Source organism: Bacillus rossius (genome assembly GCF_032445375.1).
Source record: "Bacillus rossius redtenbacheri isolate Brsri chromosome 9 unlocalized genomic scaffold, Brsri_v3 Brsri_v3_scf9_2, whole genome shotgun sequence".
NCBI lineage: Eukaryota > Metazoa > Arthropoda > Insecta > Phasmatodea > Bacillidae > Bacillus > Bacillus rossius.
Window position 1 is genome coordinate 14,340,783 of NW_026962013.1, and position 13,806 is coordinate 14,354,588.

General features: G+C 37.4%; 1 protein-coding gene across 6 annotated transcripts in view; it reads right to left on the reverse strand.

The window, feature by feature from the left end:
- LOC134543054 (two pore potassium channel protein sup-9) overlaps window positions 1-13,806 on the reverse strand; it is an 87,533-nt gene that overhangs the window by 8,148 nt on the left and 65,579 nt on the right. For 5 of the 6 annotated variants that reach the window (XM_063387775.1, XM_063387770.1, XM_063387776.1 and 2 more), the window contains 2 exons: window positions 13,387-13,542; window positions 4,537-4,854 (listed from right to left, as the gene is read on the reverse strand). In XM_063387775.1, coding sequence (XP_063243845.1) covers window positions 4,537-4,854; window positions 13,387-13,531 — 463 coding nt within the window. In that variant the 5' untranslated portion in view covers window positions 13,532-13,542. The remainder of the gene's footprint in view (window positions 1-4,536; window positions 4,855-13,386; window positions 13,543-13,806) is intronic. The other variant, XM_063387772.1, reaches the window with a different exon arrangement.

A 13,806-nucleotide genomic window follows, 5' to 3' on the forward strand; every position in this document is an offset into this window, starting at 1 on the left:
ATGCTGCAGTGATTTATGTAAGACTTGTGGACAAAACTGGTATGGTCTCAACCCATCTAGTAATCGCCAAGTCAAAGGTGGCACCGCTAAAGACATTGTCCATCCCCAGACTTGAGTTATTGGGTGCTATGCTGCTTGCTAAATTGTGGTTATATGTGAACACATTGTTTGAGAGCAGATTGGACAATTTTACTATGTACATGTGGTCAGATTCAACGACTGTGTTGTCATGGCTTAAATCATCTCCTCACAAGTTTAAGGCCTTTGTAGCAAACCGTGTGTCCGAGATTCAAGCTATCACACCCCCAGGAATTTGGCGCTATGTTCCCTCAGTGTGCAACCCAGCTGACTTAGCATCCCGAGGTGTTTATCCTGATCAATTGATTGAGAGTTCTCTGTGGTTTCATGGTCCAGATTGGTTGGTAGATTCAGACACAGAATGGCCTGTTAACAAATTTGAGGTATCACCTTTCCTAGAGCTTCCAGAATGCAAGCCGGTGCAAAGTCAGGTCCTTGCAGTGCAAGAGGACAGACAAAATGAATTGGTGAAATTGTTGGAAACATTTTCATCATTTTCAAAACTTAAGCGAGTAACAGCATGGATACTCAGAGCCAAAAGTGTATTCTCAAAACTCCCGCATTGTGATTCTAAGATATTGAAGTGTGAGGAGATGCAGTCTGCACTGATGTTTTGGATCCATGTAGTGCAACATCAGTATTTTATGAAAGAAATCAAACTCCTGAAGCGCAATGAATGTTCCAGTAATTTGCGGAGTTTGTATCCATTTATTGACTCCCTCGGAATTGTCAGGGTGGGCGGACGTTTGCAATATGCTTGTTTGCCTGAAAGTACCAAACACCCAGTATTGCTTCCAGGAAAATGTCATCTTTCAAAGCTTATTGTAACCTTTTACCATGTCACATATCTCCATGCAGGACCTCAAGCTACTCAATCTCTCATTCAAAGGCAGTTTTGGATTGTGGGTGCTCGACATCTCATTCGGCACTGTATTCATCGGTGTATCTCATGTTTCAGGTTGACTGCAAGGTCTCCTGCACCTCTAATGGGGAATCTCCCAAGTGTAAGATTCTCACAAGTGCGTCCTTTTCTGAAGGTTGGTGTGGACTTTGCTGGACCCTTTTCTTCTAAGACCACCAAAACACGTAAAGCCCCAATCAGTAAAAGTTATCTTTGTTTGTTTGTGTGTACGTCAAGTAAGGCAACACATTTGGAGGTTGTGTCCTCACTATGTACAGAAGCATTTCTAGCTGCTCTAAAAAGATTTGTATCTCTGAGAGGAACACCATCTGACATACATTCAGATCAAGGTAAAAACTTTATTGGTGCTGACAGACACATGAAAGAAATTCGTCAAGCCTTGTTTACTGAGCCTGCCTGGCAGATGCTGCAAGATCACCTAGCTGACCTCAACATTGTGTGGCACTTCAATCCTCCCGCTGGCCCACAGTTTGGAGGTCTATGGGAGGCAGCTGTCAAGTCGGCAAAGGTGCACATGAAAAGAGTTATTGGCAATCAAATACTCACATTTGAAGAACTGACCACACTCTTTACTGAAATCTCAGCAATTTTAAACTCAAGACCATTGTGCCCTTTGTCAGCAGATCCCTCAGAATTTGATGTTTTGACTCCTGGACATTTTTTGATTGGTTCTCCTCTTGTTGGCATACCGGAACAGGATCTATCCCACCTTTTGGAGAATCGTTTGGATAGATGGCAGCTCATCACCAAACTGAAGCAGTGCATCTGGAAACACTGGAGCACCGAGTATCTCCACACGCTCCATCAAAGGACAAAGTGGAATACTGCAGTACCCAATGTTAAGGAGAATGCATTAGTGTTAGTGAAGGACTCGAACTTGCCACCCTTGAAATGGAGAACTGCCAGAGTTATCAAAACTCACCCGGGTAGAGATGGTGTTGTAAGAGTTGTCACACTGAGAACTTCTACTGGTGAAATTGTGAGACCTGTGACAAAAATTTGCCCTTTACCAATCTCCTAAACTTATGGACATAATCAGGAGCTTTTGTGATGTTGGATCTTATTCGTTTTGTGTTTTAGTATCAAGGTTATGTATGAAGTATGGAAAAAAAAAAAGTCATTTTTTTGGTGGGCGGTATGTGCACGCATGTGTGAATATTTACAGGACATAGACAATTTTCTCCTTTCTCTTTTCATCATATTGACTTGTTTGTAGTGCTTGGCATTGTGGGAAAACAAACAAGGAGTCTAGCAAGATGGTGGTTTGTGTTAGTGGTTTGTAATTAGTTGTGGTAAAAATAAAATACATTATCCGGCAATAGATGTTGTTGAGTTTATACATCAAAACACTGATCAAGATTAAAAAAATTAGTTCAAGTTATAAAAAAAATTCTAAAGCTCCTCCTTTTCTATGCTGGTAATAAATTATTATTTTAAAATAATTACAGTGCAATCCCACATATCCGAACCCCACTTATCTGTAAATCCTGCCAATCTGAACAAGTTTAGGGTAAAAAAACAAAGAAAGAAATACCTTGAATTGTTTTGTTTTTAAAAATTGCTTTTTATGTCTAGATCCAATTCTCAACATCTTTAGTGATTTCATGCTTTTAAGAGTGTTTTAAGCTATGTTACACGATAACATAATGCTTATAGAGATGTATTTTTTTACTCTCTCTTGTTTTGCAATTTTTCTGCTAATAATAAAATATGGTATCGGAGCAGATCTCAGTCCCAATTAGGGAAGTTTCATTTATTTTCTCATTCCAAACCCAGGTTTTTTCAACCCCCTGCAGCAATGGTTCATCTTATCAAAAATGGTTTCAGACAAAAGTGTTATATTAAAATTATAAGATTTACAAACAATTCAAATTGATTGTATACTGCTAAGGAAGTTAAGAATTTTTTAAAATTATACCTGTTATTTTGTCAACCATTTCCAGGAATGGTTTTGAAATAAAAATTTTTTCAGACAATAGTTTTAGATAAAAATTATAAGATTAATAAAACATTTCCACGAATTAGATGTTCCAATGAAAGGAGTTATGATTCTTTTTGTCTTCCAACCCTTGTTTTTTCAACCCCTTGCAGTTATGGTTGGTCGAATCAAAAACTCATTCAGACAAAAGTTTTTAGTATTACTCCTACGAGTGCTAATACGTTCAAACGGATGTGATATTTTCTATATTATGGTAGTTACATCGATTTTTCTGTTTTTCAAAAGACCTTTACCATTTCTACCCCTTGGTTGGATATTGCCCATTAACGAACTTGACCGAGATTTCCCACTACTACATTTTACATATCAATTTGAAAGATTTGAAAAATATTTATTAGATGTGATGATACATATGTTACATATGTATCATCACATCTAATAAATATTTGGAAGAGTTGTAACATGGTTTAACATTTTTTTTGTCTTGGGCCAAAGTTACCTTCAAAGGGCCAATGTTACCCCAACTGACGGTATGTGAAAAATTGCAACAGTTATTGGGTCCACAAAAAGTTTTATATATATATATATATATATATATATATATATATATATATATATATGTGTGTGTGTGTGTGTGTGTGTGTATTTATATATGTATATATATATATACACATATACATATATATACACACATATGAATATATACATATATCAACTTTTGAGTAGATAATTGTTTTGGAGTCTATGGACCATGAAACAAAAAAATATATAAAAATTATCCGAAAGTCGCACGGATACAATTGGTAGTATTTATTTGAAATTACCTAAAATAGGCTGATGGCAGATGAGTTAGGTACTGTATTTGTGTATTTTGATTTCAAACTGTATTTTGAGAAGAGTTTAAAATGGCTAAAACATTGGTTTTCAGAATAATGTTTGGGCATGAAACACCCATTACAGATTCTTGAAAGCATCCACGAACTTGCATTACACCTTTATCTTCATTTCTCCGACATAGAGTGTTTTGTTTATCATTGTAATCTCTTAGTTTCTCTGTGCATGACAAGAATACTGTGCACCAATTCAGAGTCTTGCGCCTAGAGGCACCCTCGATTCCAGATGCCACTCATTTATAATGAAGTGTGTCTCTAAAGGAGCAACTACGTTTTTGAGTATTCGTGGCCCAATGGGAGAAACAGTTTAGTGGCCTCGACAAAACATTTGACAAAATACACCCTACGAAATATTTTTTGCTGATGTCGAAATAGTTTTGTTTTAATCTCAGTTTCAATTAGTCACGACAAAATTTATATTGTTGCTGGCATAAAAATATTTTTGTGAGGTGTGTGTGACAAAATACCTTTTGGTGGCCACAAACTGTTTCTCTCTCTATCTTCCTCCCTCATTTTCCCCTTTCTACTTATCCTCTCACCTTTCACTTCCTCATCCCTCTCACTACCTCACCCCCCACCCCTCTCTCTACCTCCCTCATCACTCCACATCCCCTTCTCTTCACCACGCCTCGCTACCTTTTACCCCTCTACCACCATCTCTATCACCCACTACATCTCCCCTCCTGTACGCTGCCCGCACGCACCTATAGTGGTGAGCGTGATGAAGCAGTAGTACACGGAGTCGAAGTAGGTCCAGCCCTCGTAGCGGCTGAAGGCGGCCGCCCCGCCGGCGATGGTGAGGCTGGACAAGGTCGTCACCACGCAGATGAGGTTGATCTCGGACGCGTTCACGTCCTTGCAGTGCAGCATGCGCTTCACGTGCCGGATCACCACCGACGAGAACTTGTTGAGGCGCTCGCCGATGCTCTGGAACATCACCAGGCCGAGCGGGATGCCGACGATGGCGTAGCACATGGTGAACAGCTTGCCGCCGACCGTGTTGGGCGTCGAGTGGCCGTAGCCTGCGCACACAAGACACGCACACCGCCCGTCACTCGCCGCCGTCCCTCCGCTCTGCTGCGCTCCAGCCTAGTTTCAATGCTATATTAGTAGACTACAGTTTAGACTTTTCGCAACAAATGGCACATTAATACAGTTTAATTACAACAAATGGTATATTACTACAGCTTAATTTCAACAAACGGTATATTAACACAGTTTAATTTCAACAAATGGTATATCAATACAGTTTAATTACAACAAATGGTATATTAATACAGTTTAATTTCAACAAATGGTACATTAATACAATTTAATTTCAACAAACGGTATATTAACACAGTATAATTTCAACAAACGGTTTGTTAATACAGATTAATTTCAACAAATGACATATTAATACAGTTTAATTTCAACAAATGGTATATTAATACAGTTTAATTTCAACAAATGGTATATTACTACAGATTAATTTCAACAAATCATACTACGTAGGAAAACTAACCTAGGTTTTTCTATCAAATGTTCAATATGTGCATGCGCCTTTAGTTATACGGCACACATCCAACCCAAAGTCCAAATCTTCCCACACTTTTGATTAACAAGTCCGTAGTAATGGAAGCAATAGCCTCTTCAATTGTGTCTCAGTTCTGGCAAATCATTAGGTGGCGGCGGAACGTAGACACAAAAGCCCCAAAGGGGAAAAATAATTGCATGGCGTTATGTCAGGTGAATGTGAAGGCCAGCGAAAGAAGAGCTCTGTCGTCTCGACCATTACGACCAATCCAACTGAAGTTCAATATTTGCTTTCCGAACAGATTTCTTATTATTTTTTTTTTAATTGGTTGAATGGTTGTCGGCTTTCGCCCACAACCAGCACTAGATGCCGTTTCTTAGTCGAATCCTTTTATTTTCATATCATCAATTAAATATCCGTATGTGGATACCCGGGACTCGAACCCAGAACCCCTCGCGCCGTAAGCCGGTGTGCATCCGACTACGCCAGATTTCTTACGACTACGAAGATAAGATGCTCTGACACGGTAGACATCCTGTACATAAACGTTTGGACGGTAGTAGAGACCATGGGGAGGAAACTGGTATAGGAATCGGTTGCAATGTTATGTAGCCTTTTTTTTGGTAGTTTCTGTTATTCCCGTGCCAGCGTAAACTATCGCTAGTTGTAACATATTAGGTCATACTGGAGACTTTTGACAATTATATTTTTACATATTAACGTAAATAAGTAGCTTTTAACAGAAATATTAATAATTTTTATTTTTAAATTCAAAACTATGTTTTACTTAAGTTATAAGTAATCTTGTAATTATATATTTGACACATGTAGTCATAGTAGTGTGTGTGTTTGTGTTTGTAAGTTGGAATTAACGTGCATCTATTTAATAAGCAGATGAATGTGATAAAAGCAATGTAGAAGCTCCAGTATACCGGCGTAGGAGTTTAGGGAGATACTTGTGAATCCTAGTTCCTCTACACATTTGTGTATGTTTCTTAGGGGAATTGAACATGGTACATATGTTTTTGTGTGAAGCATGTGCTTCTTCTGGGGCCGTATTCTTGACGCTTTTACGGGAGGGGTTGGCAGACTTTCAAGTGAGATGAGCTAAATATTAAGTAAACATATTCTCCAATTTTTTTTTAGTGAGCGGCAACCTTATATTTTATCTGTGTCTACACAGAATATTAAAGTAATAAAAAATGACAAAATTAAAATATTTATTTCTCACTTTCTACACAAAACAGTTTTTTTTGTAAAAAAATTATGTTCATTAATGGAGATATACCTACTGATAAAACATGAAACTAAAGCCAGACTTTGCATGGAGAGGGAGGCGAGTGCAGTGGCATGCAGGTTGAGGACATGCGTTGTGATTGTGCCGTTTGGTTTGGTTAGGCTTTTTTTTGTGCTCTGGCAGAGCAGTGAATTGTAAAGCCGTAATATCCTATGAAAAGAGCCGCATGCGGCTTGCGAGCCACGGTCTGCGACCCTAGCTCAAGGGGAATGATCCAATAGTTCCATTCGTATTCATTTCTTTGCTCTTGTTGATAGACGATACCTACGGACAAGAAATGAAAAATTCCATTGACCTTTATGAAAAGAAATTACATTTAGTGCTGGGAAAAATTGTATCCTATGTTGCATATGTAAAATTTAATTCTTGAGGAAAGTACTATGAAAACACAAACATTTATAAAAATGTTTACAGATTTCCAATTTCATAGTAACTACAAAAATGATAACTTTTATGTACAAGTTCTTGGCAATTGTTGCGGGAGTAATTTTGTAGACATTAATTTAGCAGCTTCTGCGAAACAATCAATGTACATATATATCAAGATCTTTGAGAATATAACTTTTTGTCACATGTGGATTTTTATTGGTGACTTTTGTTTTTAATGATACTTTCCACATGTGCCTATGTGCAGGGCAGAAATTTAGGATAGGTTTGCGAGATACATATGGGTAAAACATATACCGTTATTTTCACACTCGATTATAATTGTGCAAAATTTGTATGTAACGGGACAATTGAGAGTTATTTAAAATTTCGGAAAAGGTATACCTTTTTACAGATAAATGTGCATAGTCTATATTAGCCTGCCACTATAGTTCAGCCCCATGATATTTTGACACATTTATTGTAATATTTAGCATGGAAAATGGATTGTGTTTTGCGAAAACAATGGAATAGTCCGTATTCAATTTAATGTTAAGTAGGTAAAGAAAAATTCCCAGTATAACTTTTGTTTTGTTAATATTTAAGAAACTGTTCGACACTGCCAACCACAGAAACAAATGTAATATATTTGAAATTTAAATTGTAGTTCATGTACAACCCAGCCCTCACTAACATGGAGGATTTATTATGACAGGTTCTAAGTAGGGGCCCAATTATGTGAAGATTGGTTTTTTTCTATGCTTATTTTTTCGTATAACATACCTCCAAGTAGGTCACTTGAAACTAAACTTATTTTTTCAAAAATCTCAATTGGTTACTAAAGTTTAATTGAAGTCACTTGTCATTTTTTATACGTTTTTGTAGGTTATGACATTGATCAACATTTATTATAACTTGACATTGGTGTTAATATATTTTTTAAAATAAAATTTTTTTTTTTGTGGTTACGTAGTTTGTGTTATGAAGAGGGGTAAAGATGACGCTGGTTATTTGGTTGCTATTCTGGAATCATATCCTTAATTGTTACCATCCTGTTTCTGAGATTGTATATTCAACATGTTTCCCTACACATGTATTGATTATGTGTAATATCGGTTGCTTAAATTTGTCAAGTTTATATGTTCACATGTTAACTTTTATAAGCCACTTTTGTAAAATCTATTCTTTCATTTAACATATTATTCATTTGTGAGAGCTTATGGTTTTTTTTGCTTGCATTTTCATGTTTTAATAGAACTTGTTAAATGAGTGTATATACTACAGAGACTTATGAAGATGTTATTTATTTCAGTGTCTTGCTGCCTGACTAAAAATATTTGTGTTTTGTCTTATCAGAGTGATAAAAGTCGTTTCTGAACTGTAGTTGCATTGGTGACCATGGTGCTTCACAAATATAGCTGTCAGAAATTCTTACATTGTTGATGTGTCACATTGCAAATAAACTTTCTCTACACATGCATTAAAACTTTTTGATTAATCTAATTTCCTTTTTTTATCATCCTGTAGTGTAACCTGACAAGCAGAATATTTTGCTCCACTAATTTGTTAAAAACTTCTGTTAATTAATATTTAAAATAATAGCACATATAGGTTTTTCTGCTAAAACAAGATAATATAACTAATAAAAATACTAATTAATTAAATAGTGTACATACCAATTCAATTAGAATGCTAACTCATATTCCCAGATGAGAACATATTTTTTTAGTATATGGTATACCCTTTTGACGTTTGTAAACATGTTTTTATATTCATTAGGGAAACTTTTTAACAGAGGTGTTATTTTCTCCCCAAACCTTTCCCCTTAAAATTAGCATTTGTAAGTAAATTAAAGTTGTAAATCTGGGATAAAAAGTTGTGTACTTTTGTATGAGAGTTTCTAGAATATTTAATAATAATTTCGTTTACTATGTTATGGCATGTAATTTACATTTTAAGCAAAATTCTCGTGATATCCACAAGTTTTTACAAAAGGAATATATCAATATCCTATGTCAAATCTATTGCAACTTGAAACAATGTCACGATGCGTCTTAATAATTTTAATATACGGAGGCGGCAGCAATTAATTATGTAACATGTTAGAACCCACATGTATATCACGTCATAAGATTAGCAGCAAATAAGTATTACATCCGAAGCTGATCCAAACTCCATTCTGCTTTGACAAGAAAAAACATTTTCATGGTTACGTTACCGCTACCAAACATAAACAAACAAAAAAAAAACATGAATGTGTGCGTGCGTGACAGCTTCCCACTGCGCATGCGCAAGTTGTTAGTTCTTATTTTGTCCGTGCCAGCGTCAACTTCGCTGCAAACGCTCCATAGCAGCCATGATAGCAGTCTGCTTATCGTGACACGCGTTTAACATGGGAGTTTCCACTCTTTCAGAATGATTGTATGCTCGTTGGTAGAGACCGACAGAAAGCTCAGGAGTCGCCATTTTGCGCAGGTGGCGCTGCAAGCGAGAAGACAACAAAACAGAACTCGCGCATGCGCTTATCTCAAACTGTTTTAGTTACCCTTAAACCAATACTCTACAACGCTTACAATTGATATTATTAACACTTATAACTGGGACATTCTTTTATGAACATACTGTACAATGGCACGGAAACGTAGAGAGATCCACAGAACAATTCACTATCGCGTCTGCTGTTTCCGCAATGAACGGAAACGTAACAAATGGCAGCCAATTTCATTGCATTTTAAGGTTACGAAATATAAATTTAATCTAAAAATGAATGTATTATGCTTCAAAATCATAGCACGGGCAGGATTTACATTAACGACGAAGTAATAATAGAACACTAGATGTTCTTGTACTTAAAACAATTTTCAACATATTCAGAACATAAATATGGCCAACACCGCAGACAAGTACCTACTCCGCTTCTATATGTCGCATGGAGCAACGTAAACAGAAGATTTCAGCATTTCCGAGCTGATCCGTACGGGTCCGTCCCTGTCTGCGTGCTGTTGTAGAAACTCTGTTCCTTGAGATCTGTTTACGTCTCCGTTTATGTCTTTGTGTAACGGGCCGGCCTAAGACCTCATTTTTAAACTACGCAACAAAAGCAACACGCAAAATTGTTAAATAACTACGTTTTCAACAAATATCCATTTATAAACTAAGCAAGATGCAAAAAAAAAAAGGTAACCAAGTTTCGACTTACTCAAGGAGATAGTATCCAGCTCAAAACGGAAGGGGGGAATTTTTCGGAATACAACCATTTAACATGGGAGAGGAGGGTCCATGGTGCCATACAATAACTAACAAAAACAAAAATACTTTTTTTTTAATACTCTACCCCCTCCCCAATCACGGATACGCCAGCTATCAACTTAATGCGTTTCCGCCTTCCATTTTTTTTTTTAAGTGAAGTGTTCCAAAAACTATTAAACTACGTTGTAGGGTTAGTGACATGTTGCGACTTCCAGCGTTTTTAAAGGATTTCCTTGCGTTGGTTTCGAGCTGCGTCGTTGCGTTTTTTGTGTAGTAAATAAACCCAACAGAACAAATTTTACCTGCATGTTTTATTACCGTTAGAATGCTTTAAGATAACAAACTACCACTTCCAACCTGTTTTTCAGCTGTTTATAGAAATGACTGCCAGAAGTCAATTGTAACCCCCCCCCCCCCCACCCCTTTTCCCACCAAACCTCCACCACATACTTCAGAAGAAACGCAGGCACTATCTTACATTTTACTGTGACACAGGTTAGCACAAACCAAGGTACTAAAAAAAAAAAAAAAATTGGTTGTCTGTAAAGTCGGTTTACGGACGATAGTTTAACGTGACAACGTCATAACAAAACATTGATGAAATGATTGATCCAGAAGAAAAGGAAATATCATATTCGGCCTGAGACTGAGACGTAATAGGTTTTTGCAACCAAACCATTTAGGCATTAAAAATATTATATTCTTTGAGGAAGAATTTTTTTTAATTTTTCTATCTTTTGTATGATAAAATCTACCTCTGCATACTTTTATAAATAAAATTGAATCATTTTTATTGAATTATCACTATTTTGTATGGATACAAAGGAGTGAAATGAAATGTACAATTTAATTAATAAATTTACTCTTATTTGCATTCATTAATTCAAATATATTTATTACTTTTTAAGTGTCGCGCGCGCCGTATTTATTTTTACAAGAACAAAAAAATATTTCGCAGCGGCCGGGATTCGAACCGTCAACCTTAGGATTAGTTATTATTATTATTATTATTATTGTTATTATTATTCAAGAGTTTTTATTTACATAAAGTACCCTTTACAGTGTTTTATACAATATTTGTTGACATTAGTCAGCGATGCTAATTGCACGGCCACGAAGCCATATTGCAAATAATTGTTTCAGATGTTATATATATTTATAAAAATTTTGTTTTGTGTTGTGGGAGTTTTAAAAACGTATGTATTCCGCCATATTTATTTCTTATAGTGATAGGTGGGAAATATAAAAATATATTGTCGGCTGCAAATCGGTGGACGATCGTTAAATTACATAATATTAATAATTAAAACGACGAAAATATGATTGAATAGTCAAATCGATTGTTGTTCCAATCGAGTGGAAGAGAGATGCCACGCATGCGTACAATGAGCATAACAGGACACATCCGTAGTGGGACATCCGTAGTGGGACAATGTGCGTTACGGGACACTTTTTCGTGCGTGCAGCCGGCGTTCATCGATTTATTAGACGTTGTCACGTCAAAAAAGGCACGTGGCCGTTATTAGTGGAACTCCACACCGTACATCCAAATATCCACGCTCTTCCCACCCATCCACGACAACCCAGCACATCCGCTCATGAACCACGCTCACCCCGGTACATCGTTACAATTTGCGTTACCTATAAATTTGGTTGCCTAAACTATTAATTACATTTTGATGACATCATTCCATCCCTAACGGCCAGTGGCGGATTTAGGGGGGAATCACGGGGACACGGACCCCCCCCCCCCCCCCTACTCTCCCAAGAAGGGTAAAATATGCACTGGAAAATACGACTCCTGAAGTAATAAACAGGTATTATACTAGGTCCAGAATACCGGTGTCCCACCCCTCTCTCCAGAAGAAAATCCTGGATCCGCTCCTGTCAACGGCTGTAAAGTAGTTTCAGTTCAACTGGTTACATGAAGTAAGTCTTGTAACTTTTCTTGTGTCTTTGATCCAGCATAGCACATTAGAGTTTCTATATAGCTGTAGGTACCTCGGAGGCAAAATACGCTATGTCACAAAAACCATAATTTTTCAAGAGAGCAGTTAAAAGAAATTTTAAGTTGTGCCTCACTTATTTTCTACCCAAAATATGTGAATTTTTGATATATCGCAGATCTTAATTTTTTATTGCCAATAGTATGAACGTCAAACGGTGGTCAAATTTATGGTTAAAAATGCATGTTGCCCAAAAGTGTACGTAGTGTCTTATGCGTGAAAAAAAAAATGTTCTGAATTTTTACAAAACATTCCTTTGGAAACCAGTTGCCGAAAAATAGTTTGCAATACTACAAAGAAAGATATTGCAACTTTTTACAACACATGGCAATGGTTATTTTTGCATAAGTATATGAAATATGTTTTCGAGATAATACTAAATGTTTCTTACGAAAATTGGTGCATAGTTTTATATTTTTATTGGTGTTTTATTCAAGATTTTTAAACCTTGAAAAAATATATATTGAATATTCAATATATGGGCTTTATTTTGTTTTATAATGTTTATTTATGTGCGCAGTAAATACTGGAAAGCTAATCGGGGAACGTTTTACAAATAACTTTAACCACTGGGACAGCAGGAAGCATAAATGCCCGGGTGAGAATCCGAACCCAGAGTTAGTGATACAGTTGTTTTCACGTAAATGTACAGCGTGCCCCCCGAGGTCCAGATGTCAGTTAGGCATGCAGGCCTTCACAGCCCCGTGTGGACGTACCTACAGGGCCGGTGCAAGGTAAATTGGCGCCCTAGGCGAAAAACCTTAATGACCCCCCCCCCCCCCCCCCCGCCGGCCGGACACCCCAAAAAAAATCGTCCTTGTCTCAAAATACATCACGTAAGCCTAAGATTTTGTCAACAATCAAAATGTAAATAGGCTTGTGTTTTCTTTTTTTACTTTTTTACTTATTACAAATCATAAAAAGGTCACCGTGGACTTTAAATAATTACTTATATCAATATAAACATTCCAAACTGTAACAAAAATCCATTTTCATCTAGTTTCAATGATCGTTAAACATGTTATATGAGCTGTTGTGTGTCGTGCTGCGCCGCCCCCAGCTACTTGGCGCCCTAGGCGGTTGCCTAGTTCGCCTGTATGGACGCGTCGGCCCTGCGTACCTATCGTGGTGAGCACGGTGGTGGCGTAGTAGAAGGCGCCGGCGAACTTCCACTGTTGGCCGGCCTTGTGGGGCTCCGTCTTCAGCACCACCGTCTCCATGACGCGGAAGTCGTCCTCGGATATGTTGTACTTCTTGATCACCATCCTCTCGATGGCTGCGGACACACACACACACTCACACACTCACTCTCTCTAGAGGCTTTGACTATATATACTGTATAGAAGTCGCGAGTGGATAGGATTCACTCTACGGTTTTTGCAGGAGCGTATGATGAGCAGCTTGGGAACTTCACCGCTGCACGGCGCTGCCGTAACGCCCTGTATCGTCCTAGTTGTTATTTACACGTTAGAGAGCAGCACTGTCGCCCGCTGTCATTCCCCGCAACCCCCCTTCCTTCATTCACTGCAGCTCAAGGTCG